At 43.0% G+C, this 27,375-nt stretch overlaps 7 protein-coding genes across 7 annotated transcripts; 2 read left to right on the plus strand and 5 right to left on the minus strand.

The window, feature by feature from the left end:
• Nucleotides 1–1,468: 1,468 nt before the first annotated feature.
• On the plus strand, nt 1,469–2,281 carry EAE98_011307 (uncharacterized protein; the record flags this gene model as incomplete). Its single annotated transcript, XM_038958929.1, has 3 exons — nt 1,469–1,524; nt 1,802–1,974; nt 2,031–2,281. The coding sequence occupies 3 exons, from the start codon at nt 1,469–1,471 to the stop codon at nt 2,279–2,281; spliced, it is 480 nt and encodes a 159-aa protein (XP_038804769.1).
• A 584-nt stretch (nt 2,282–2,865) lies between these two features.
• On the minus strand, nt 2,866–3,426 carry EAE98_011308 (uncharacterized protein; the record flags this gene model as incomplete). Its single annotated transcript, XM_038958930.1, has 1 exon — nt 2,866–3,426. The coding sequence occupies one exon, from the start codon at nt 3,424–3,426 to the stop codon at nt 2,866–2,868; it is 561 nt and encodes a 186-aa protein (XP_038804770.1).
• Nucleotides 3,427–4,925: 1,499 nt separating this feature from the next.
• On the minus strand, nt 4,926–6,392 carry EAE98_011309 (uncharacterized protein; the record flags this gene model as incomplete). Its single annotated transcript, XM_038958931.1, has 1 exon — nt 4,926–6,392. The coding sequence occupies one exon, from the start codon at nt 6,390–6,392 to the stop codon at nt 4,926–4,928; it is 1,467 nt and encodes a 488-aa protein (XP_038804771.1).
• A 459-nt stretch (nt 6,393–6,851) lies between these two features.
• Nucleotides 6,852–7,605, plus strand: EAE98_011310 (uncharacterized protein; the record flags this gene model as incomplete). The annotated part of the gene is made up of 3 exons (XM_038958932.1): nt 6,852–6,902; nt 7,081–7,224; nt 7,333–7,605. 3 exons carry the CDS (start codon nt 6,852–6,854, stop codon nt 7,603–7,605), a joined length of 468 nt encoding a protein of 155 aa, XP_038804772.1.
• Nucleotides 7,606–14,120: 6,515 nt separating this feature from the next.
• Nucleotides 14,121–18,591, minus strand: EAE98_011311 (uncharacterized protein). The gene is made up of 7 exons (XM_038958933.1): nt 18,173–18,591; nt 18,034–18,092; nt 17,145–17,948; nt 15,919–17,091; nt 15,582–15,825; nt 15,424–15,532; nt 14,121–15,367 (listed from the first exon to the last, which is right to left on the minus strand). The coding sequence occupies exons 1-7, from the start codon at nt 18,210–18,212 to the stop codon at nt 15,181–15,183; spliced, it is 2,616 nt and encodes an 871-aa protein (XP_038804773.1). The 5' UTR covers nt 18,213–18,591; the 3' UTR covers nt 14,121–15,180.
• Nucleotides 18,592–19,434: 843 nt separating this feature from the next.
• On the minus strand, nt 19,435–21,484 carry EAE98_011312 (uncharacterized protein; the record flags this gene model as incomplete). The annotated part of the gene is made up of 3 exons (XM_038958934.1): nt 19,435–19,623; nt 19,676–21,398; nt 21,477–21,484. 3 exons carry the CDS (start codon nt 21,482–21,484, stop codon nt 19,435–19,437), a joined length of 1,920 nt encoding a protein of 639 aa, XP_038804774.1.
• A 1,304-nt stretch (nt 21,485–22,788) lies between these two features.
• EAE98_011313 (uncharacterized protein) lies at nt 22,789–24,639 on the minus strand (the record flags this gene model as incomplete). The annotated part of the gene is made up of 1 exon (XM_038958935.1): nt 22,789–24,639. The coding sequence occupies one exon, from the start codon at nt 24,637–24,639 to the stop codon at nt 22,789–22,791; it is 1,851 nt and encodes a 616-aa protein (XP_038804775.1).
• Nucleotides 24,640–27,375: the final 2,736 nt, after the last annotated feature.

The raw sequence follows: 27,375 nt of genomic DNA on the forward strand, positions 1-27,375 counted from the left end.
TACATTTAGCAGCTTTTCCAAATAGGGGAGGCACTAAATTAGTGGCAGGAGTGATTTGATTGTACTGCATCCGTTCAGGAGATTCTACAATTTGACGAGAAATGATGGGTTATAATTAACAAAAAAACTTCTTGTACACTCATGAAATATCTAGGAAATTACAGTGAATTCTCAATACAAAGAACTCACAACGATGAATTTATGTGCTTTCGAGGACGAATCACGAAACTATGCTCAACGAGAATTTAGAAATACTCAAAGCAACATTCGTCTTACCGTAATTGTGCATCAAGCTCAGGCGCGTACTTGATTACCCCTTTGTGAAATTTCAAGCCATGCCTCTTCCCTACGATATTTGACGGGTTTTGGGCTCTGGAGCATCTCCATCTGTGTTGTTGCAATACCAATTTGTTTGATTCGAAGCATTCCCTCGACTCAATCGCTCGTAGGGTCGCCCAATGAAAAAGGAAAACTCCATGAATGATTGAATGAGGAAGGAGTCAGGCAGGTTGGCTACCTTCAGAGTTCGACCCATAAACGGGTGATCGCGAGACTTTCCCACGTGAATCGCTGTATTGCGTACACGTGATCATTCATTGCGCACCAACTCTCCTTGTATGATCCGGCTTTAGTATAAGGTAGAAGCGGGAGAGCAACGCAATGAGCTTAATTCTGAGAATGCATGGAAAAGATTGTGTATGTGAGGTACATATGAGTTCTCAATGCCTCGCTTCCAATGTGGGAAGAGGGGGGAGGGTGGCAAGGAGTTACCTCAAAGCAATCATATATACACTGATACCTATTGAGATATTTGTTGATCTGCCGATTTTTTGTCAAAAGATGGATAGCAATGACTTCTTTCGAGAACCGCTATATATTTACTATACCTTCCTTGGCATATAAGAGCACCCGCCACCTATACAGATGTTCTGGATTGTAAAGTCTTACCGTTTCTAGTAGTAAGTATCCATGGACCGATCTAGTTGGAAATATGTGAAAATGCCACGACTTCACTCTATATGACAGGTCGAGACTGCAAGTTCCTTTTCCTCGCACACAGATATCCGCCATCTCCTCCTCTACATTTGCATTTGCATAGATTGAATATCGTTGTTGTTGTTCTTGTTGTTATGTATTGCATGTTGGATTGTTAATTTTGGCTGATGATCATGATTGACGAGGCTGTAGAATTTCCCCACACAAATGCTCGCTTAAAAATGGAAATTCTTGGCACACACAATGAGCGCTGAGGTCCTTCAACACACGACGACGAGTTTGATTACATAGGAAAGTCAAATCTTTACAACCGTACGTATAACATCAAAAATACATCCGATCGCTGCGAAACTTTCTGCCGGACAGATATCTCGAATTGTTGACTGACGATTTTTGCTCGCCATAGAACAACCTCCACTTCCTCATTTAATACCTCCCCTCAATTCTCGACGAAGGTCAAACTATAGCAATTATGGATATGGAAAAGTTGAAGAGAATGCAGGCCAGAGGTGGTGTCAGAACTGGTGAGTCTAACTCCGACGAATGCCGCAGAGGACGCGAGTGGCAGAAAAATTGAAAAGCTTGAGATGGGACTTTTTGAAGGATGGAGGGGTTGGAATGCCAGCTGGCTGTGCTATACAATTCTTACCGGTATTTGAACGATTACAAGCTAACATGTGGCCGAAGGGTATGTGATAGAATCCTCATCCTCATGCGATTTATGATCTACGAACGCGATTTCCAAACTCTACGACTGAGGAAAGCGCATAGCGGGGTAGCATCGGCATGCTAACAAATACAATAGTGGAAAGGGTACACCAAGAAGAAAGGTTAAGAATGTTCACAAGAGCACCGGAATGGACGACAAGAAGCTACAGACCTCCCTCAAGAAGCTTAACGTTCAACCTATCCAAGCTATCGAGGAGGTAAACATGTTCAAGTCCGACGGAAATGTTATCCACTTCGCCGCACCAAAGGGTACTTCCACCTCACAATACGAGCTCCTGGAATTATACTAACCTTTCAATGAATAGTTCACGCTGCTGTTCCATCCAACACCTTCGCCATCTACGGTAACGGCGAAGATAAGGAGCTCACCGAGCTCGTCCCAGGTATCCTCAACCAACTCGGCCCAGACTCCCTAGCTTCCCTCCGCAAGCTTGCCGAGAGCTACCAATCCATGCAAAAGGCTGAGGGTGGTGAAGACAAGAAGGACGATGATGAGGATGATGATGATATCCCAGATTTGGTCGAGGGTGAGAACTTTGAGGACAAGGTCGAATAAATTTCCCGCACGCAAGGCAAAGTCGATTAGGAATGATATTAGAGAACTGGTGACAGCATTGATATGGGAATGATCATAATCCTCTCTTTGGCTATGTTATGGTACCTCGCTGCATGAATATAATGTTTCAGGTAGTCCGAAGGTTACTTAGCTGTACAAATCATACTACACATTAAGTCCTTCTATATTACAATATCTTCCTTATGGGACCAAAAACATCAAGATTCTAGCGTGTTCATATGAAGGACGACAGGATCTCACTTTTCCTTCGGGTCAATAAATCGCATCCAGACGACTTAACGGAAGAGGCACGTGTGTTTTGAATAAGTGATACTTTGCAATCTTTGGTGTTTCTACAAGGTACCTGGGCTACCTTATGAGCCGCGCGACGCTGTTTCAAGGAAACGATCATCAAATTTCTCTCATATTATCATGCAGAAACTTGTGGTTGTAAAATCAAAAATATCCCACATTCCACTTGATTTTAGCTAATAATATGCGCCAGCAATGACTGAATAATGCCCCTCTTCAATGCCTTCTAAGTTTCTCGTGCCTAGTCTACGCTCTTCACATTTTCACTTGCTTCATTGCTCCTGTCCTCTTTTCTCATCTTCCCATTCTTCAGATCCATCTGATACCTTGCTACTCGCTTCCGCGATCTTTATCGTCATTGGACCCGGACCATTGCCAACTTGAATCGGTCTCATATCTGCCGGATCTCGTTCTGACTTCTTCCCTCCCTCTTCCTTTCTATTTTTCTTAACTCTAGCTCCAAGGCTCAACTCTCCCGCCCTCTCTTGCCAGGTCGTTTCTCTCCTTCCCATGTTGCCCAGCTCTTCTTTCTCTCTCGATTCTCCATCTTTCTCTCGCTCATGACCCATCACCCCAGAAAATGTGACCCTTTTCACATCACTCCCTCCATACAGCCCCGGCCCTAATGCAGCTCCACACGTACAATCCTTCATCAAATTAATAGTGCTACTCATATTGCCGATCTCTTCTTCATACTTCTTGGTGCGTTTCTTCGTGGCGCATACTTGGTAAGTACTGTTTAGACTGAGGATGAGGGAGAAAGAGGTTAGGATCTTATGGGTGTGGCGGAGAATACAGGGGTAGTGGGAGAGGAGCTGGGTAAGTGAGGACATGCTGCTTGGAGAGTGGAGTGGTTGTGGTGGGAGATAAGTCGTAGGGCTGGATGGACTGTAGAGTGAGACGATGAGATATTGGGAGGTAGAGTCGATGGGTTTGAATTACTAGATGGTCAATGTGGAAGATGGGGGTCTAGTGATGGGCTGATATATACACATCTGCTGATGAGAAGAAGGATCTACAGTCAAATCTCCTTTATTGACGGGCAAAAAGCCATATTCCAGAGACACAATACTCCCCTTTTTACTCTTTTCATTTTCTCTCCTTGATTGTACCAGAGATCTCAGTCTATCTTTCACCACCCTGTTACATGGCCTCAAAGGGGTTCATTAAATAAAAGAGACAATCGAAAGAACATTCAATACGACCAGTTTCCATCGGAGGAGCTCACGATGTTTTGAGGATACAATGATCTACTGCTTTCTTTGAAATTGTGCTAGCTCACTGTCACCACATTTTACAAAAAAAGCTTTCACCGACTTCTTAATCGCTCTTTGTGACGTTTCAGAAAACACAGCAGGAAACCTCACATAGATTAACTAGTAAGTTCGTTAGTATAGAAGCCCCCTTCTCGTGTCTTTTTTCTAAAGTTGTGGTTGAACGGCATGCCACCAGGATGTGAAGACTATTCCTCTTTCTCATTCAGGACCTCAGATAGCTTGTCATTGCTAAATTCGTTGAGGCTAGCTGAAGTAAAGTGAAAGATGATAACGATTCGAAAGTCTTTAGAGAATTGGTTTTGGAAAATGATGGGAAGATTAAAAATGCGAAATGGGTCCGATGGTAATCAATGAGACACAATTTTCGAGTATCGTACCTATTCAAATTGGACGACGCGCAGAAAGATGAACATCTTGGATTCGAAGGGCAAGAAAGTTTAGATGGTAAAGATAGTATTTGTTGTGACTGTTTGCACTGGCTTTTGGTTATGGAGTTTGAGTTGGGCCAATACACGTGATAGATGGGTGTCTTAAATTGAATGACTCCCTTCTTTTGACCCGTGCAAATGAGGTGTTGCTTCCTTGGCTTGAGTGGGAAAGTTGGTATATGAAGGTGGTGTATCCCGTCCATTTCTGGGTTCGAGCAAGGATACATATGAGCAGCATATTTTGATTTTCTTATGGAGAGTGGGGAAATGGCTCAGATGATGCATCTCATGTGGTTCCTCAGAACGAGAGAATGGCCTCATAATTAGCCAGCGCTTATGATAAGAACTTTAGAAATAGGGCCACATTAGTTACACATATGGCGAGACCTTGTCACTCGTGGCATTTTCATATTCAAGACGAAGAACTAGTATGTAGGGGCATAGGTATCAGCATTTCCCATGGGTGATGAGATGACTTTGGGTACCTCTTTTAGTGTTCTCAAGAGAAAAATGGTGTCGCTTATCGACGGCATCTTTTGTTGTACTTGAGATGTGGTACTTGAAGTCCCTTTGTATGTGGTGTGCTGCTTGGCGGAATTGATGTGTAATGAATGTCATAAGTGACCTTCAATGATTCTTTGCCTTTCCCGTCACCAACTTTAATGCGTTCTCCTTCCAGCCTGCGGCTCCGCCATTTGCATCAACAAAGTCTCGTTCGTCGACATCTTCGTAATCTAGTTTTCTTCTTCGTCCGATTAGAGCCGCATTTCTTGTACTCGGTATTCGTAGCCATTCCTTTTCCACTTCCCATCCACATCCTTCAGCGAGTCCCGCGACCCATGCAACAAGAGAAGCGTACGCCGAGGGTGTACCTCCAGATCCTTTGGGTGGTGGCGCCCGGCATCTTGCACCACTGAGAGCATGACTGCAACATGGAATCATCATAAATGGTGATTGAGAAATGTTCGCAAGGATAGGTGTCCATGGAGTTAGCTCATCAGCGTGATTTGAAATAATGAATGTTCCTTTGGGGAAATTTCCGTCATGAACATCAGTTCCCGAGGTTTCATTTTCATTTGACTCTGAATATAGAATTGAAGGTATCAAAACAAGTTCTTGTAACTTCTCTCGTGTCTTTGGCCCGAACACACTCCATGATTTCCTTTCTCTTGCATCAAATCCCCATCCTTTGTAACCTTCTTCGGATAAAATATGAACAAGAAGTCCATTTCCACATCCAATGTCAACATAGCCTGGAAATTCGGTATCTTTATAAGTATCGGCCCAAAGTTCAATGAGAAACGCTGCAATGTTCAGATCTTCGAAAACATGCTTTTCTGGATCTGTGGCTTCAGCCCAATTCTCAATCAAAGTCTTTGCATACTTGGCCTTGAGACGAGCATAAGTATTCTGAACAGTAGCTTGAGGTATGATGGTGTCATGATGGACTTTTTTGACATATCCTGCAGCAGTTCCTTGTCCGTGCTTATATAGAGCAGCTAGTAAATGTTCAGCTGTTCTTTCAAGTTTCTGAGTACGAGGTTCGGACTCGAAGAATGCATAGTGTATTGCAATAGTTGCATCCTGTGTCTCAGGATCGAATATATGCTGGAAAGCAATTCCGTAAACTCTAGGGTGATAAAATGGTGATTCATCCGGTGATGATATATGCGGGAGATAAATAACCAGAGATTGAACTTCCCCAGCATCTGTAGTATTCGCATAGAAAAGACACGTTTGATCGAGTGGCTTATCTTTTAAGATGTTTCTAGGTATCATAGTTCTTACCATAACTTTCTGTAGAGTATAGTTGCGGAACTGAATAATCCTCGCAGGAATTCTAGTATCGTTTTGGAAGTTTTCATTAAATGGCTGCTCTAAAGAGACATCGGCTCGAAACAGATGATTGGAATTGATATTTGGATTTCGAATTAAATTCAGCATGACTTGCGAAAAGATCTCCGGTGGAAATGAACATTTATGCTGAAATAAAGGTGTCCAACCAGGACTCCTTTCCTGGGTGATATCTTCAAGTATTTCCGAGGACCCAGGAGGGTACGGCTCTGGAGTAAACGGGACCTTCGCAAGAGTCATAGTCACCGTTGATGATGGACTTGTAAATTATGAAAGGAAAGGTTGGCCCTTCTGGATAGCGCGAGGATGTGGACGATTGAGGTAGGTCACGTGATTTTAGATATCTTGGTTTTGGGTTGCTATACCTGCTAGGAGTCGACAAAACACTTCAATGGAGGATGACAAATTATAAGAGTACTCAAAGGTCCTATTCCTTCTCTTCAAACTGATTTGGCTTTGCATGAAGTCGAGATAAACGTCTTCAGAAAGCAAGGCTGATAATAACGTCGAGGCTGTGGACAAGGCTCAGAGCAATTTAACTAGGGCCAAATTAGCGAGATCTTAGCGCTCGCACGCAAATCGCAAACCAAAAAATTAAGAGTCTAACGAATTCGGCATTTTGCGATCTTATTGAATTTCCTGCCCACGACTCCGCAGGAAACAGCAAACACACGACAACCACGCCAAACCGTCGACATCATGCGTACTTACGAAGATTCCTTCTCCGGAGCCAAGATCTACCCTGGAAAGGTACGAGTGTTGCCCCTTTGAATGATTATGGATTGTGGTCGACAAATGGATGATTGGATTGAAGGGGGAGAAAGGCAAATAGTTGGGCTACGACTGTGCAGATTTGGGAATTACATCAAAGGCGCATAAGGGTTGCGTATCGAAGAATTCAATGCTAATTACTTTTGGAATCATATAGGGCAAGCTCTACGTCCGTGGAGACTCCAAGATCTTCCGTTTCCAAAACGGTAAATCCGAATCTTTGTTCTTGCAACGCAAGAACCCTCGCCGAATTGCATGGACCGTCCTCTTCAGAAGACAACACAAGAAGGGTATCTCTGAGGTACGATATCACAATTTACTTCGCGGCTTTATTCACATCGAGATGGAATGAATGACATCATGGGACATTCGGAAGAACAAAAATACTGATGCAGTTTTCACCATACAGGAAGTCGCCAAGAAGCGTTCCCGCAAGACCGTCAAGTCCCAAAGAGCCATCGTCGGTGCTTCCCTCGATGTCATCAAGGAGCGAAGAAACCAGAGACCAGAAGCCAGATCCGCTGCTCGTGAGTCCGCCATCAAGGCCGCTAAGGAGAAGCGTGCCGCAGAGCAAGCCGCCAAGAAGGCCACAAAGGCAAAGACCAATGTCTCCACCCAATCGAAAGTCAGCAAGCAAGGTTCCAAGGGTAAGGCACCAAAGCCAATGAACACTAGCCGTTAAATGTTTTGTTCATGGTTGTCGCGGTGCAATGGAAGGGAAATTGGGTTGTTGTTGTTAACGAAATGAACGAATAATCTTCGAAAGTTTCGGGGAGATTTTTCAATCAAGCATGGATGAGCAAAATGGGCTTTCTGCGTGATCTTGATCAATAGCATTTACAATGACAAGACTGGTACAAACAACGATGGTTAGGAAGGATATCCAATTTAGTGCAATGCGGTGCGATGTTTGTGATGCATATGTATTCGCATTCTGCCAAGTTTCAGAACTTGGGAGATTCTTTTACGGACAAATGGAGTCATTTGGTTTTCTGGGCCTACGAAAGACCTAGCATTTTTATAATACTACCAATTCCACCGGAAATGCATCGATCTGAGGGGATTCTTGATTGTGGTTTTATTGTTTCCCTGTTCTTTCTCTTCCGCTAATAATTCCCATCCTAACTATTTTCTTCCTCTATTGCTAAACACCAGGGGCTTTCAAATTTCCACCCAAAGCTCGATTCCAGTCTTTCCGATACGAAACGTACAATATGCTCACTACCACATCAAGACATTCCCACTCAAACGGTCGCAGAGTTCCCTGGATATTGCGTTTCTTTCAGTTACCCTCTCTATTCATTCCCAATTTTGACCATAGCCCGCTTCAAGACATAAGACATTTTACATGCCCTTACCCAAAGAACCTAATTTCAGTGACGCCTTTTATCTCATCTCGCTTACATTCCCATTTCCCTGGACTTTATCCCACATCATTAACCGACGTTGCCTGTCACCAAAGATGCCATGAATACCTAGTTGAATTGAGTTTTCCTTGTTGTGTTTATGCTGCTTGTTCAGTTACCCTAGGCTAGGTGTGTGAAGTAGAGGAGCACATGAAGGCGGTGTTTGGGAGCATCGGTGGGTGGTACTTAGGGTAATGGAATGGCAAAACGGCGGCAAGTACCAGCGCCAGTATCTAGACTACCTTTTTGCAACGCTTTTTGATTACACGGCGCCGGGTATCTCCTGAAGGGCCTCGATGAATTGAGGTTTGGAATTTGGAATTTTGAGTCTCAGTCTAGGCTTGCACGGCGTGATTGTGTTACACATTTAAACAATATATCTATTAGATGAATGTTCCAGCAAAAGAAATCAATACAACCCAGCTCTACAATTATCTTTCCCAAGTTCCTATGTTGTCTTCGACAGCAATGATCTGTCTAAAAAGGTAGCTCATAAAAATCCATACTTGGTTGTGGCAGAAATCTCATTCTTGTCAGGATACCAGAAACCGGAAGAAGTTCGATTGGGTAGTATGAATCCTTTACTTTCACCTCATCTCCCCACCTTGCGCTTTCCAGCCCGGTCTAATCTGGCCTGACTCTTCACTCAATTACACAACCCGCATCGAGTATATAGATAGATAGCTAGCTCAATATATCAACCTCGAGACAAACTTTTGATCTGGTACAAAAGCCGATGAGAGGTAAAATTTTCTAGAGAGCTTGCAACAGATATCGATCGATATGAGTCCGAAGACTTCCCGTAAACTTTACGTAAATTCAATATCAGATGCAGTCTATTAATATACTTAGATCACTTGAGGGATTCATTGGTATGTATCTGCGAGTTCAAACAATGAAGATATCTTGACCGCTGACTATATATGTTGTAACCGGCATTGGATAGATACATGATCAGTTTTCGCGAGCACTAATATGCTCATACTTGTGATTAAAGTATTCCTTTTTAGCTCTGATCCTGCCGTTAAGTGTTGCTTTACAATGGTTGTTATTGGCTAGCCATGATTGGCTAAACTGACAAGTGTGATCAACCAAATCGATCATTCCCCTTTGATCTTGTGGTATGAAGGCCGAAGAAGCTGGTTTCTGCCAGCTTTTAAGCATCCGAGGAGCTCCTTCCAATACATCACCGTCATGTTCGTCTTTCAACCATAGACCTGGAGTTTGAATAGCTTAGGTAGAAAGTTCAATGCCCTGTCGACGTCCTGGGGGATCTTCTTGAATATACGCTGGACTAGATTATCCATGGTAAGTGTATGCGTACCTGTTGCTACACTGCCTTATTTCGATTTGTCGTAATGTGTGTTCTGTGCTAAATACAGACTCGAATTTGTAAAATCGCACTAGATATAAAATAAGGGGGGTTCTTCGAGGCAATGACAATGAACATTCGCTTGCCTAAAATAAGCATGAAGGGGTTTCGGTTATGCGATCGAGACCCGAGTGGTATTGTTGAAATGCATAATGGCAGAATCTCTCCACATATGACTAGTTGGGAACGACAGGCTTTAAGCGCTGCTTGTTTCAATTGAAGTTCGCTTGTGTTTCCCGTGTTTGTTTGCGAAGGTGTTGACGCAGTATTCTTCTATTGCCCTATTTTCTTACACCAACCCCCTCCCTCCCAACTGTATCTGAATATAGTTTCGAGCTCGTAAAATCGCTGAATGACCGATATAGTGATGGTGTGCGGGTGAGGATAGCTCGTGGTACTGGAGCAATAACGTCTGTTAGCTAAGAAAGACGAAGGTTGACTATTTGACAAAGGATTGAGCATATCTGGAACTATTTGCAAAACCCTAGAGAGTCACAGTATAAAAGGAAAGGATGCGACCTGATGTTGAGAATAAAGCGGAGCGCAATTTTGCTAATATAAACTTGAACAAGATGATTGACGTTGAAGAATGTAGGTCCAAATACTCTTCTTTTCCTCCCCCAAAAAGCTTTTTCTGGCAAGGCAATGTTGAATAGGTAAACCAACAATGCGAAGAAATCTCAACACCTGTTTCCTTCAGGTGAGTGGACACATGGTCGAGTAGTCAACTGAACGGAAGGCAGCAGAGCAATGCCTAGATTGCCGTCTTCTGGTGGGAAATTACTCAATATCTGTTCGAACGAATCTTTGAGCTCCTATAAATAGTCTTTAAGCGTGTCGTAAAGACGCTCAGATATGTCGTTTGAGAAATAGAAAGGATCAGACCGACAACCAGCCTATATAGAATGATCTACGCTATATGCATGATTTCTGGTAATCCCCTTGCAATACGATGTTACTCTCCCAGCACCTTGTACAAAGAGGTCAGTAAGCAGTCATTATGAAGTGAGTGGGCTGATAAAAGAGACCCAAGAGGGGCTTTACTTAACCTTACGGATGACAATCATAATGGAGTGAGTCAAAATGAGGCAATTTTAGTGAATATGTCTTTTGAGGGGGTGGGTGTTGTTTCCAGATGCAAATTGAGCCCAGCATGTTCAACAGTTCAATCTAACACAAATTATCTTCATCGAGAACAAGATTCACCTGCACCAAACTGTTTCTGAGCTCTATATCTCTTTAACTATCTTGCGACTAAATTATTGGGACAGCACCGATGAGACTCTATTGTATGATTTTATGGCTGAAGTGCCTATATTTGATATTTGCAATCTGCAGAAAGTCGGTGACATCATCAAAATATGAAGTAAACCTTTCCAATGTTGAAATATCTCGAACTAAGGCCACCCGACGATATTAGCTATTAGACACAGTCTGAGCTTGTAACCAGAACATTATCATACAATATATTCCCTCTCTTAAGAGAATCCTAAACCAAAAGCCACTAATTTCTATAGACTAAACTGCTACACACAAGCCAAAATCATGTTGCTGATGGGTATTAAATTGTCAACTTACCACCTATCACCTGTTAGATGCATACCATTGTAATTCCTTCTATACTTCCTTTGTGTACAAAAAACGTCTATGTAACAAGCTAATTAGCTTATAAAAGATTGTTCTATAATGTAAGACTGTATTCTTGACACTTAGAAGCCACAGAGACTTGACCACAGTATCAAGTCAGGAAATCAACTTTCTGTTACTTGGAGTGTCTCGAATGAGACTACCCGACGATATTACCTTGTATTCCGAGCTCAGGAAGATTAGAGATCTAGATTACTGATTAAACGAAGAGAATAAAGAAAGTCAGATTGGTTTGTATACTTTATATACATATGCTTTGTCAAACTCTCTTCCCTTGCTCCTTAGACTTCTATTGATCATCCACAGCAATCTTTCCTGTCGTGTTGAAGCACCTAATAGACCTATACCATCATTTCAAGATCTCTCAAAATCTTAAGCTAATTCTCTCGCATCATCAAGATAGTGTTTACAAGCATGCCGGCACAATGAGAAATCCAAGAAGGCTCGTTGTCGCTCCTCATTGGTATCAAATATGCTAGAGCGCAAATGCACTTTTCGCATGTAACCCATGTATTATGAACTTCATTCTCACAGTGTTCCTGTATGTATTAAATCTCGCTCGCCGTGAAAACCCGGTTGTCAAGGGTGCTTTGCATGCGAGGCGAAGTTGGACTAGCCGTGGATCTGCGAAATCTATAGAAACCACTACGCAAAAGTTGATTTTGAATGGTACGTTAATTTTTGATAGCTAGAGCGATCTTCTCTAACTACTTCGACCGTACTCTGAATAATTCCAACGTCATTTCGAAGTGCTGATTCTCTGGAACACACATTTCGTCAATTCAGGTGATGGATCAGTGGTATAGTCGTCGCTAGTATTTTTCTTCCGAGATTCTTTGTCTCTCCGTGCCCCGTCACATTGCAGCGTATATTCCACTTTCACATAAATAAGATTATCTTTAAAGACTCAACACAGCTCTCGAATAGACTTAGATCGAAAAATAGCAGGAACTTTCTGAACTTCCTACAAAGACTTAGTGACAGAGGTACTCGAAGATATTTCCAGGTCTTGTCTTGACCAACTCGTCCAGTCCGTCGTCTATCTCAGGTGCCAAACCTCAATGTACCCTAATTCACTATGTGAAATGATTGACTCCCTTGTCCTTGAACACGTACGGTGTCTTACCCACCACATCTACCCAAGTCCCTTCCGCAGCTGCAACCCCACTACTTTGTTAGTGATTAAACCCTGAGCCTCCTGCATTCTGAGCTACCGACCTCAAAGAATAATTTGCGTTGTCGATTTTCTTCTACAGAAAACTTCAAGAAGGGCCAAATATAGTGATTATCCTTCTTGGCCTACACTCCGCGAAACAGATGATGTCACTTTCTTCTGTAGATGTATCTATGATCAGTAACGATGAGACGCGGCGGTCATCGATGCGCTTCATCTTTTTCAAATCTGTTTGATTACAAGCGAGAGATAATAGGACTGCGGGCTATGGTATTGTAAGAGCTTTCGCCATGAAGGATTGTCATGCTTTCGTGATCCCTGCTCAGCAGGTTAAATACGTCAACATTGGTCCTCAGCCCTAGCATTCTTGAAGGACTAGCCGTTAAGAAGCCATGCTTGCAGACTATATGTATATATAACGAGACTCCAATCACAGCGCAGTTGTATCCACATCCTCAACTTCAACATTGTCCCACGACCAATATGATTTTCCCAACCGATAGCTTCGAATTCCACGGCCAAGTTCTAAACCTTGCCAGATTTCCGCAAAGGTACATAATTCACCTGCAAGTTTTCAGTTCCTGCACTTTAAACTCCCGATATCCCACTTACACTTCCAGATTCCTGAGACCGGGTCCCATATATTATCTTCAGCCATAATGATCTTACTACCGTCATATTGAAGTTTTTCTGGATATCCTAGCACCCTCGTATTCCTGACCCTGATGGTGGGCTCTAGGAAGTTAATCTGAGTGCACAGAGCTCACAGATGTATTGAGAGGAATATTGGTATCAATATATATATCTCTATGGCATTGATAAGCCTTTAATTCTCCCAAGCTCTTCTCAAATTCTTCCATCACCTGCAACGTAACTATCGTCTGGGTTTCTACAAATCACGCTTGAACCCTCCTATGCAACCTAATCTCACCATTTAACTAATAACACATGCACTGCTTTCTCATGTTTCTGCCAGTTGTCTACCACCTGTCAAATCTGCCCCTTGTCGCCCAAGAATGTCAATTCGGCACTCCCACATAAGGAGAGCCATCAAACACCCCGTTCTTCCTTCTTCTATCAAAAATGACCATTTGAAAACCAAAGAAAGTTGCCATGGGTTACAAAAGCGAGACGAGGCTAGCAGAAGAAGCAAGACTTGATGTACGGAGGTATATGGAATAAGTTATGTTACACTGCTTGTGTTTTGCCATGAACAGAATCATTCTGCCCACACAAACTGATCCTGGCTAGCGAAGGCGGTAAAACATGAGTTGTTCCATATACCTCCGTAATATTTTTCATTGATTTGCTTGGCAATGAAATGTCTTAAAATATTGCGGATTGAGTGTCAGGAATGGGGTGGTAGAGAACCCTTTTACATCCCAGTCTAATAGCTTTACTGCTCCTTTCCCCTCGAAGCCCCCGCCTCAGAGATCATCTTCCTCATTCCAACACTAGCACAAGTGCTTCCATTCACAATTCCTCTTTCGAATCCACGTCGATCACTATAACCTCTCACACTGAAGGGGCTTCTCTTGCACAGCTCATATAAACCGAAATCACATAACACGATGAATATCACAATCACAATAACAATCCAGTTCACTATAAAAATATGGCAGACAAATCCATTCATGTCAAGTCGGCGACTTCGCCTTTCTGACCTAGGTATCTATCTATCTATTTCTTTCAGTTACGAGTTGTCAATCAAACCAACTTGACTCACTGACGATATAGCCATTGTTCGAATCACTTGATTCCCATCTCTTCCTCCACCACCCCATGTACCCAACCCCGGGCATGCCTTCTGCATTTCCTCTTATGATGATGGTCAAAAGCTCACCGCTAAGACAAAGGACCCAAATCGGTCGATCATTGTCAAAGCTTTACATGTTATAAAACTCCTCCATCCTTCCACTCCCCATCCAGCCGTCACGTTCGTTAATTGCGTCCGGCATCCACCCATTTCCATTACCCAACAATCCAACCGCCCATCCTCCTACCCACAATACAAGATTTTTCGGCGAAAGCAATTGATCCATCCCGTGCACATCATATTTCTTCTCATCATCCATTCCATCGTCAATATCGTCATCCATCAGAAACCTTAGAAATAAATCAAAAACCCGGCATGCATTCTTCGCTCAAAACCAGCAGAAAAGGCGCGACAGAAACGTGATGATGTAAAGGGTATTGGCGCGAGATAAGGGGACAAAGTTATTCTGTTAGGAATAAGTGAATCTATTTGTACAGAGTAATGTGCTGATAGTGCTGTGGTGGTGATGTTGGTGCTGAACAAATGGAGTGTGCAAATCAAAGGTTCCTCATTTATCATATCGAGTGACATGGGTTTCCGTTGTCGTTATAGGTGAGTGTGACTATGGCAAAGGAACCATTCGATGATTGATGGACAAACGAATGGACAGACAGGTTCTGTGGATTCGACGCGATGTAAAAAATATGATGGAACAAACAGATCGACGTAGGCCGAGGACAATACCCCTCTGTAATGACCAGACGTTGCAAAAAGAAAAGAGAAATCATAAAAAAAAAGAACGAGGAACACATTCGTTGAGCTCTATCAAAAATTCATGCGCCGGCCCTAGGAACGGACATTAAAAGTTGTAAAAGGACGCGTTTGACCGTTTAGGGGTTCGATCAAGTTTGAATGGTCCCTGAGCTACCACCTGTTTGGCGCTTAACTTGCTCACGAGCCCAACGTGCGGTATCGATGGTTCTGGTCTGGAATTCTCTGTTAGACTTGGTCTCCTTGATCATTGACATGACCCAGTCAGCACGGTAATACGAGGCATATTCTCCATTGGGGAAAGCATCGGCAAGATCACTAAGTTCGTTAGTACACGTGAGTCAAATAACGGGAATGTAGTTTCGAGCACATACCCAATGACACCCATAGCTGATCTCATAAGAGCATCACTTCGGTGTTGATCGACCCAAATGGTATTGAGAAGGCCAAAAATTGATTCAACGTAAGGGCGTAGCTGGTCATCTACATGGTATTAATTAATTAGTTCCCTAAGGTGGATTCTATGACTTACTCTTGTTATCCATCTTCATAGCACCAATGATGCCACCCCAAGCATCCATGATACCTTCTCTCAAAGAGATGACATAATCGAACATCTCATATGTTCCGTCGGGGCTAGCTTGAACATTGGCAGCCTGTTGAAGAACTTGAGCAACAACAGACAAGTATGTCTCAAAGTGACCACCAATAGCACCTGCGATATCTCCAAAACATTGAAGGATGGCAGGCTTGAATTGGTTGGCGAGTGCGGTACTCTGTTTATTTGTTAGATTTGCTATTGCGGTGAGATGATTGGGGGATGGGCGCCAATCTACGAAAGGCAAGACTTTTGATTCTTCAAAACATACCCTTAAATTGCTCAATAAATAGTTCATAAATGCGTCACAATATGGTTGGCATGGTGGGCCCATCGAGCGAGTAATATCACTGACGAGACCAATAGCCATGGAGCACAAACTTGGCTCCTCCTGGTTACCGAGAGCATTGTAAAGGAAGGGAGCAAAGTGCTCCATGTAGTTGGCGAAACCTTCTTCAAGTGCATTGGCCAAACTGCTGACAGTGGCGAAAACCGCATCAGGCACAATCGATTTAGGTGTGGCTGCGGTGAGGATTTGAAGCAAGACAGTCATGATTCTGTCAGCTTGAGGAGTGACCTCCTTCTCGAGACGTTGAATGATAGCCAACAAGACAGTGCACAAGCTGACTTGCATCTCCTCGAGAGTGATTCTGTCTTCAACACTGACTACTTGAGATTGAAGAGGAAGAGTGTTTTCCAATCTCTTGATGATGACCTCGGAGAGTTGACCAACGGATGGAAGACTATCATTTGCAGCATTCATGACGAAGGTGTTGAGAACTTCGTATGCAGCGGTTCTCAAAGCGTTGTCGGCGTCGGTTCTCTCAGTAACTTGAAGAAGTCTGGAGATGCTCTCATTGAAGTGAGGAGAGATAGGGTTCTCCTGGCATCCAATATCCCCGGAGAAGCGCTCAGCAAGGTTCATCAATGCCCAACAGCACGAACCTGCCATCTTAGGACTGCTGATAAGACCTTCGAACAAGGATGCAATCAATTTTGGTAAATGGTTGGTTGGATCGATAGCCTCTGAGCAAGCTTCAGTGATACGACCAAGAGCATAAGCTGCCGAGTCCTTGACGTGAATAGATTTGTCCTCCATCATGCTGATGATGACTGGCAGTGCTTGCTTGACGATTGGCTCGAGGGTCTTTTCATCCGGGCCTTCCATGATGGCACCAAAGGCGGAGACAGCAGCATCACGATCGTGCCAATCCTCTCCACGAAGCTTTTGTTCAACGAAGCTCAAAACTGGTTGAATGATCAAACCACCAACAGCTTGTGCGTAAAGTTGTAAACATTGGTATGCGGCACGGGAGATGTTATATTCATCATCAGCAGCATCCTCGTCTTGCTTTGTCAACAGCATCAAGAGAACAGGGACAACCTCATTAGTTGCAACCTTGCTGAAATTGTAGAACGGACGCATCAAAGAAACCTCTTCGACCTATTCGTTTTGTCAGCAACATTCTTTACTAGATTTTGGTATTGAAATCTTACCTGAGCATTGTCATCTTCAATGGCGATTTCCTCTTCGCATACTGTGCTCCAGAATTCGACAGCAAGCTTGGCCACATCTTCCTCTTCGCTTTTCATTCCCATGATTGTGAGTCCGAAGAGAGCCTTCTCCATGTAGAAGCGCATCAAGTCATAATACAATGACATAATTCTGTTCAGACATCCAAAAGCTCCCTGTTGTATCCTAGAGTCGGTTGCTTGTGTGGCCTCGCAGATAACCTGCATAATGTAATTTCGCTCGCCTTCATTCTTGAAGTTGCTATCCACAAACTCCAATGAATTGCCAAGAGCATCGATAGCTGCTAGTCGTACTTCCAAATTTGCTTCTTCCTTTCGGGCACCTTGGACGACTGCTGTTAAGATAGCATTGGAATGTTGTACGAGACTTTGTCTTAATTCCGCATCTTGAGTTTCGCAAATGAATCCGAGAGTAGTCAAGGAAGCCTGCTTAAGATGATCGGTACCCTCACCCACATTTCGCACCAAGGCGGGCATAAGCTCTGGCCATTGATCTCTAGGCAGTTCGATGGTTGCTATCGAGGATATGACTTGCGCAGCTGTTTGACCGGCTTGGTTGTTGTTTGAGGATAAAGCTTGAAGGGTCAGATCCTTCACACGCTTCCTGGTATCTGGGTCGACCTGTAGCCATTTCTCTTGTAATTCTCGTTGCAGAGCATATTCGCGGGCTGTGAAGGCATTCTTAAGGGCGATACCAGCAGCAGCTCGAATGGAACCCTGTGATTCTTCATTTGCCAACTGCTCTACGAGTGTGACAAGATATCCTGACTACATTGACGGAAGAAAAAGTCAGTAAAAAGAATGTCATGGAAGCTCATCGACAGTGCGGTCAAGGCTGTGTGGGGGAACTCACAAAGTTGGCTTCAGCAGCTTGGGTAAGCTGTTGTTCAGCAGCAATACGAGTAGCATTGTCTATTGATAGTTAGTACCATAGAAGTGCAAGGTCTGTTCACCTTTGAGACAAGTTTGGTGGATAGAGGGGAAGTACTGACCTGCTGCCAAGGAATTGAGCAAGACAGAACCAACGTCCATCTTTGCGATATTCCCGAGTTTTAAAGGGTATTTGTAGATGTTTGTATTATTGCAGAAGAGTTATTTCTCTCTCTCTGCAATATGCCTGGTTATTTGATGTGCGACAAGGTGGTTGGAGGAAATCAACTGGGGGGGTTGTTGATCGCAGGTGGAATTTGCGGTTGTTGAAGAAAGCGATGTTGACTTGGGTGTAATATTGACAAGGCCGATTCTTTGCTAGATACCTAGACACCAGAACTGTAGTCACTGGAACTGTCTAAAGAAGAAAGATTATAAAATTGTAAAGAGCTTAATAGCCTCTCTTTGGTCTTGTTTGTATTATTGAGTAAATGAATGTAAAGAATCAATAGTTCTTGTCAATAGAGAGAATTTTTTTAAATGGTCTCTGGATTGTTTAGAAATTGATGTCCAAAGTCAACAAAGTCAAATTTCATACTTGATCATTAATGGAGCGGTGTCCCCGCCATGAGTTGTATAATTGGTTCGTTTAGGTCTTTACTCAGCAATTCACGTGATTTGGTCAATCTCACATGGAAATCTCCGGACGTGGGAGCGTGGATAAGAAATCATCAATTCAATTCAATAAATATACCGGTAGATACCTAGCTCACTCTGGACGGAAAAACGGGCACACCAAAAATATGTTATCACTTCCGAAATTCATTTTTTAAATCAATAATCGATATTTTTAATTTTTGTTTGAAGCAGATTATTTATAAGTTGATATTCTATAATATGATTTTATTATATCTAATTTACTATATTATTTCAAATTATTATTGAATTTTGAATTAATAGTGTTTTGAAGAAAGTCTTGATTTTAGTGGCTTTGGTGTGCCCGTTTTTCCGTCCAGAGTGAGCCTAGGTAGGTATATAAATAAAATTGATATATACACAAAGCCACTTATGACTTGCTCTATTGATTCCTCGAGTATAAGATTGCTGTATATCTACTTGCTTATAAAGAGGCAAATCATAGAAAGAACTCTTTTTTATTGAGATAGGTATCTCTTCTGATAATCATCATTTTATTTCCAAATTTCCCATCATTTTCATTTCAAATTTCATTACAAATGCACTTTTTGATCGCTTTTCCAGATGATATATCCCCTCCATGAACCCCATCCCAGAAGAAGGCGCGCTAAAAGCTACCCCTCATTTTAACTACGAAAGCAGCTTTAAGAGAGACCAAGAACAACGAAAAAAATAAGTAATAAACAATTTATGCTTCATTGACCTTAGCCTCCAAGACACTCACTGCATCCGGTCCACTCTTTGCTGCGGTGGTAGGTTTAGGAATTGCAAGGCCGCCGTTCTCTTTTTGTGAGTCGTCGACATTAACGTCACGGCTGGTGCTCACACCATTCTTACCCTTGAGGAGTAATGGTGTTGTAGGTCTGCTTGCCATGAACTGTAATGGTGTTAGATATTTTTGAATCAAGTAATGATGCTAGGTGACTTACATTTGAAGCTGCACTCAAAAGAGCAATCAAAGACGATTGAACAACATCCTCGTGAACTCCAACACCCCATACTTTCTGCTTAGAGCCTGTAGCTGTACATTCGATGTAAGACGCAGCCTTGACATTTGTACCGGCACCAACTGCATGCTCCTTGTAATCTACTACCTCGAGATCAATACCTAAGCTCTTCAAAGCATTTGCCAAACTAGAAATGGGTCCATTTCCTAATCCTTTCAATTCGTGTTCCTGTCCGTCAATTGAAATGACACCTTCGAATCGACGCTTCAAATTTGTCGTATCTTGTGTCTTGCCTGGAGCGGGTGGCACGGGTGAGGCACTTCTGTCGGTACTGATAGAGTAATCGACAAGGCTGAATCTTGGATTGTGCTTGAGGTAGTAAGTTTGCTCGAACAAGTCTTGAATTTCCCGTGAGAGAAGCTCGCGGCTAAGTTCATCCGCACGCTTTTGAACTACTTTGCTGAAAGCAACTTGTAATCCTCTTGGGAGATCAAGCTCAAGGTTTCTCAAGATAATCCAAGCAGCTCCACCCTTACCACTCTGTGAATTGACACGGATCACAGCTTCGTAAGTACGTCCAATGTCCTGAGGATCGAGTGGAAGATACGGTACCTCCCAGCGGTTCTCGTCTCCGTGATTTCCCTTCTTTCGGAGTTGGAAACCCTTCTTGATTGCGTCTTGGTGAGAGCCACTGAACGCACACACAACCAAGGAACCACCGTAAGGAGCTCTTGGGTGAACTGGAATCTTATTGCTAATTTCCACAACATCAATGACCCGCTCAAGATCCGAGAAATCAATACCAGGGTTGATGCCTTGAGTGTAGAGGTTCAAAGCCAAAGTGACCAAATCCACATTTCCTGTTCTCTCTCCGTTTCCGAATAAACAACCCTCAACTCTGTCAGCACCAGCCATTTGTGCCAACTCTGCAGCTGCAACAGCACATCCTCGGTCATTATGTGGATGTAAGCTGACGCAAATCTTTTCTCTCTCTGTTATATTTCTGCAGAAGTATTCGATCTGATCTGCGTAGACATTTGGAGTTGACATTTCGACTGTTGCGGGGAGATTGAAGATGATTGGATTCTCTACTGTCGGACCCCATGCCTCCTTGACTGCCTCACACACCCGGATCGCATAGTCTGGATTAGTATCCGAAAAAGTTTCAGGACTGAATTCGAAAGCCCACTCAGTACCGGCGTGTTCGGGATCGTCCTTTGTAATGGATCGAGCATATTTTGCGCACTTGACTGCCAATGCCAAACCTTCTTCCTCATTCAAGCCAAATACAATTCTCTGGAAGCATTCGCTGGTAGCAAGGTAAATATGTAGAATAGCCTTCTTGGCTCCCTTGAGGGAGTCAACGGTTCGCTTCATGAATTCTTCACGACATGGTGAGAGAACTTGGAGCCAGACATCATCTGGTACGACACCGGGAGTTTCAACAAGGCGCCTGGTGAAATCGAAATCTGTTTGCGAAGCGGATGGGAATGAGACTTCAATTTCCTTGTAACCAAGCTCTACCAACATCTTAAAGTATTTCCATTTTTGTTCACCATCCATAGGGTCGACTAAACTTTGGTTGCCATCTCGCAAATCTGTGCTGAGCCATCTTGGAGGTTTATCGATGGTTTTGGAAGGCCATTGTCTGTCCGCCAATTGAATAGGAGGAAATCTCTTGTATTTCGTCGAGGGATCTTTAAGCCTATGAAGAAACCAGAAATTAGAATTATATTCGAGACATTGAAGAGTTCACTGTGACTTGTGTGAAGTAATAGCTTACATGGGCATTTTGACCAAATCGCGGGGTTATATCTGATGGATTAACTTTTTACTTTCAAGAAGTTTCCGCTTTGTGATTGAAAATTGGTTTAAGCTTGCGGGTTTGAAAAGATGATCAGAAAAGCAATGTTATTGAGATGATTTGATACAGAGAATAAATCAGACGAGATAGATGGGAATTTATAAGAATTGTCAAAGTAAATAATTGAGTCACCAATCATGGAATTATCGAAGACTCACTCAAACCAATCGAAAGTGACGCTATTTCGAATAAATTTTGTTAAGCCGATCGCGGGGCGAGGGGAAATTCTGTGACTCAACCAATCAATTCTACGCCCGTAATTATACCTAGATTTAACCGTTGCTCTTTGTTACTTTCTGTTACTTTCAGACCCAGTGTTACACGGAAAGTCTCGGTTCTTGATTCGATATATTATATTATTTTATATTATACTAGTAATGGATCTATGAATAACGACAATTCTACTCAACTACCTACTAGGTAGCTACTCATACAATTCTATATATGCATATATATATATATATATATCAACGGAGATATTCAAAGTTTGAAAGATACATCTTTAAATTTCCAAAATAGTTAGCCTCCATAGCAATGGCACCCGGTAGATCAACGGAGCTTCATTTATTAACCGACTAATATTCCTAGTATTGGAACTTGCTCTATGCATGTATGACATGACTTCATTTTTGCAGGGCGTGGATGCATAGCGCCAATCAATCATGGAAATATCCTAGGTTGGCACACAGTAAGTACCACCCTAGATGTAAATATCTACTACTACTTAGATATCTGCTATCACAATATCATATAACACAACATCACAATCAGAATCACCAATCACTAAATCACAAATCACAATATCATGAATAGTTTAAATATTTCAATTATATCAAAAAGACAACTATCTCTGGCCGACTACCTTTCTTATCCTATGAACGAGTAGTCCAATCCCTTAATGCCAATTCTGGATATCCCAATGTAACAAACTCCCCGCTAAAAGCGAATCCAGTCTTCCTTCTACCATCTCTCTTCTTTCTCTCGTGCAATCATAATATGATCTATATACAAAGCGCAGGCGTGGTCTGGTCCGGTAGTATAATACAAAGCTCTCTCCCATCAAAAGTATTAATTATGTCCGAAAATCGAAGAAGAAAATATTATTGACCATCCACTCATTCTGCACCACTCGACTTGCCATCTCTTGGGTTGTGTAATCCTTTCTTGGGTTGCTCTTCTTAGCATCTTTAAAACGTATGTGGGAATGTGTCCCTAAGAATCATTCTCCGCATTACCAAGTAAAACTCTCCTCGATAAAATCCACCACCCCATGTTCTTGGACTTCTCTCACTGCTTCTCTGATGCTGTCTTGCAATGCTCCTGGTCCACAAACGGTAACGCACATGGCGCCTACTTGTTCCCTAACTTCAGTCTGTAACAACAGGTTAATGTTAGGTCTACCGGGCAACATTTGGACTGTCGCGCTCGGAGAATGGATCTCCTTTGGGTTCTTAGGTTTCGTGACAAACAACTTGATGGTGAGAATGTCGCGACGTCCTTGCATGCGTAGGATTTCGTCCATCCAAGGTCGCACCCATTCAAGATGTTCGACGTCACGGATGATCCAAACGAGTAGGACCTTTTTAGTGGCGATGGTACCATCGCTGTAGCCTTGGATAAGGTGTTGAACGTAGGGAATCTGATGCGTGATTCCGGAGGATCCGGCGAAGAGGACCGCGTGGCCGTAAGAATCAAGAGAGTGGTGTCCAGCATAGGGTCCTTCGAATGCAGCCTTGAGTGTGAGAACACGTGGACTGGCAACTTTAGCTGCATCGAAGAGACGACGGGTCAAACCAGTTTGCGCATGAATGACAAAGCTGATATCGGTTGTTTGTTCTTCGGAAACCATTCTCTTTTCGTTGAGTGGAAGTTCAGGGGAGAACTTTGGACGATGGGCCACCCAAGCGATGGAGAAGGGATGCGACTCCCAGAAGTTGAGTTTGGCGAAACGAAGATAGGCGTGAGATCCAGGTTTGACATCGAGTTTCTTTGGTAGGTGCATAGTGACACGGCAAGCATCTCCAGGCATGGCTTCGATGGAGGCAGTGGTCCAGCCTTTGGTACTGTAATTGCACCAGATAAGACGAGCCAATCTGAATACACGATCAGCAACCCAGAGGAAGGCGACGGCGCGGATGTAAGGTTTCTGGGGAAGACTTGGGATATCGCAATGAATCCAAACACCGGCGATGGCTACGGCAGCGAAGATGATGTGAAGATTGAGGAAGGTTTCGTAAAAGGCGTGACGAATTGGGGATGGGGATGTGAGGAGAATGAGGACAAAGGCAGCAGTGCCCATCATTCCGTAAGAACAGAATGGATCGTGCAAAAGCTTTTCCCAAACACCAGAGAAACCGGTGTCTGCATGTTGTACATATGCCCAACATGACGTATGTACAAGAGCCTCCAAGACGACGATCCTTCCCATCCATCGATGCAATAAGTTGTAGGTATCAAAACTGATTTGAAGCCATCCGATGAGGGGGTTGTTGCGTCCGGCAAGAATGATGAGTGCGATCATGTTACACACAGCGAGAACACCAGATCTTCCTCGGAGCTCAGCTACGATAGAAAATTTGTTTTCTCTGCTGTAATCAAGAACAAGGGTATAGGCAACGTTCATGGAAAGGTAAACGATCAACAGTAGTGCATGCCATCTTGATGGGAGGGTTCCCATGTTGACAGCTGACGACAACTTGAATTCTCTGTTGTGACGTTTATTCCATAGCGGCGCATACAATAAATGCTTCTTGACCTTCCACCAACTCGATCTATTTTCCTGAAAATATCTTTGTTGATTCGCGTTACTATTCATCCCTGTCATGTGTCGCAAATGTGACTTTGCTCGATGCATCATTCTAAAGACAAGGATGATCAAAGCCATTATTCCTAAGCACCACCATAAAACATCTCGTAGCAGATCGTTGATAGATTGGTTTACTCCATTCAAATCGGTGGCGTACATTCCTATCGTGTTACTTGGTGTTGCAGCTGCTTCTGTCGTGGTTGCATGTTGTAAATTTGTGGTGGTTGCGGTGGTCGCTTCAGCTGCGGCCCTGCGCAGAAGATCGAGGGACTCCATGTCGATATACTTTAGTTTTCGTTTTGCTGTATTTGAAACGAATGTAGAAGAAGTCTTTATTGTTGGTTTGAAACAACGTGGACGTCCTTCTATGTGAGTCTCTGTAGAAGCTGTTGGTTGGTAAGTAAATCGGGTTGGTATATGGTCGTTGGGTCTATGGGATTCGAGATTCGATATTTGAAGGTCCCATCGAGGTGCGAGAGGTCTTTACTTACGATAAAATTCGAGGCTTATTGTCCGATTGTTCTTCTGTTGATGTGTCGCTAATCTTTATCTATTGTTCTTGGTCTGGGAACAAAGTAATGTAATTTTCAATAAGGGACATGCTGTGAGGGACGAAATGTTGCTTTGTTCCTGAATATAAAAAGAGTGATTCAAGATCCAAAATAGAAAGGAATGAATGGCGGAATTTGTTCAGTTGATTGTAATAATGAATGTGAATGGAGAATGATTGGTAAATCAAAGAATTAGTCTCCAGGACTTATGAAAGCAATATCTCAAAATAAATCCGAGAGTGAAAGAGTGAATAAAATAAAAAGAGGACTTTGTTCAAGAAACGAACGAAGATCTCGAGAAGGTAATAAGACCAAGACGATCAAGACAAACGAAAGATTGCGGCGACAAAGGGTTGATGTACCTGGCGCACTATTATGTATGTGCTGGGTATATTTTTGGCTTGAGTCTTGGTATGCGCTGCGGGGATTCCTTTTTCGAAGGTTTTGGTGGATCGACCCGAACCAGTCTAGACGAAAGACCAATTTGAGATGTTGGTACCGATGGTTGAAATTTGGATGGTGGAAGGGTGGATGGAAAGTAGATGGAAAGTGGATCCTTTCTTTCTCTTGAGCGCGAAAGTTATGAAGAATGAATCAGATAAATTGCAATCAATATAAAATTCCATCCAAATAGGAAACGAAGCCTCGTCGTAAATAAAACGGAGTCAGAATCGCTGCAGGGTTCAGCAGGACATTGGTGTGAATAGCTTCGAATTTCGAAACGAAAAGCCCTGCTGTCGTCGTATGATGTGAGGAGATAAGGAAGAGATGGAATTTCGCCCTCTTCATCAACGAAGTGGTAAGGGCGGTGATGAAACAAAGGTTAAGTGAGGGGTGAGGGGTGAGGAGTGAGGAGTGAGGAGTGAATGGTAAGTGTCTGAATGTCTGAGTATGAGTAGATGAGTAGATGAGTAGATGAGTAGATGAGTAATAAAGTAAGGAATGGGCTACGAGTGAAGAGAAGATAGATTCCAGGGAAATCCATGGATGTCATCAAATCCGACCGATACGAATATAAACAATGGAGCATGTCACCAATCAGTCGAGAATTCATTAATACACAGTAACACAAGAGTCTGTGTGTGAGAGAGGAAGGGATGAGAAGAGACTCAAGAGTCAAGAGTCAAGAGTCAAGAGAAACCTAGAATGAAAAAGGAAAATGGATGGTGGATGGTGGATGCACATGCGGATGCGGAATCCGGATACGGCTATACGAACATGCGAGTATCAATGCCAATATCAATACATACCAATACTCATACCAAGATCTGCCTTCTCCTACTATTCTCGCTATTGTATCAATCTTCCTTTATTACTCGGTATAAAAAATCTACCGATTAATCTCGTTCCTGAGTCCTGAGTCCTGACAAGCCAAAACTGCCAAAGGAATGGAAAAAGAGTGGTCCATTCACAGCCAATCCCATCCCTGGACCGTCATCCATCAGCCGTCACCACTTTCAGCCGTCACACAGCATTTGGGATATAAAATGAGATAGCCGCAGCATATCATGCCAGTCGAATCCATCATGGCGTGGAAAATAGTCTTGGGCAGTTCGGAATGGGACCGAATCTGGGCCTGTCATTTAATGAATATAAGCATTACAATTTACCTCTCTCGTGGGTTTAAGTGGAGATTGATAAAGTTGTTCGGATATGCACGTTGGAACTGACCAAAAGTAAGTCAAAGGTGCAAGGTTTGGCAAGGGAACGAAAGAGAAAAAAAGAGAAAAAGAAGAACGTTTGGATGCTTGGATCTCCAATTGATTGTGGCTGATGACAAAAACCAAGAATCATTGGATGCTAGAAAGGGATGGCTCGAGGATAAGATGTGACTAAGGCAAAGAATGGTAACATAACCGACAGCACAGCCAGTCACAACTGATTCCAATTGGCTCCAATGTTTTGAAACCAAGACGCACCGTTGTTCGTGATCCACTCAGGGGTTTCTGTCAGGGGTAAAGAAGGAGAAAGGATGCATAGAGATGAGATGGTCAGATTTGTATCATTCATATCATCTAATGTACTCTGTATATATCACGATAGATCTTTGCGAAGTTCGAACCCTAGTGACTTGTGAGAGGGCCCACCAGCCCACGGAGATATCGCTGTTGTCAGAGAAGAGACGAAAGATAAAATGAAAGGCCAAGACGAAACACTTCCAGGGCAATAGATTGGTAGACGTCAAAGCTTGAAGTAGATGTGTACCGCCGATAGGATAGCCGCTGCTGGTTATCATTGATGCATGCTTGAACTCCCTTTTTCCATACGATGGGATGGGACCAACAAGTTTTGATGTCTGTGAGTACTCTCGTCTGTGAAAAGTTATTAGCAGCCGTTGGTGAAAGTGTTCGAAGCTTCCATGAAGTTCGTAATTCGGCTCATAGTTGAGGGTGTTTTGGATACGCCCGATGCTCTAGTTGACACTCGCTCGGGTGTTCATCAAATGTCGTTCTGCATATAG

Source organism: Botrytis deweyae (genome assembly GCF_014898535.1).
Source record: "Botrytis deweyae strain B1 chromosome Unknown BDEW_046, whole genome shotgun sequence".
Taxonomy (NCBI): Eukaryota; Fungi; Ascomycota; class Leotiomycetes; order Helotiales; family Sclerotiniaceae; genus Botrytis; species Botrytis deweyae.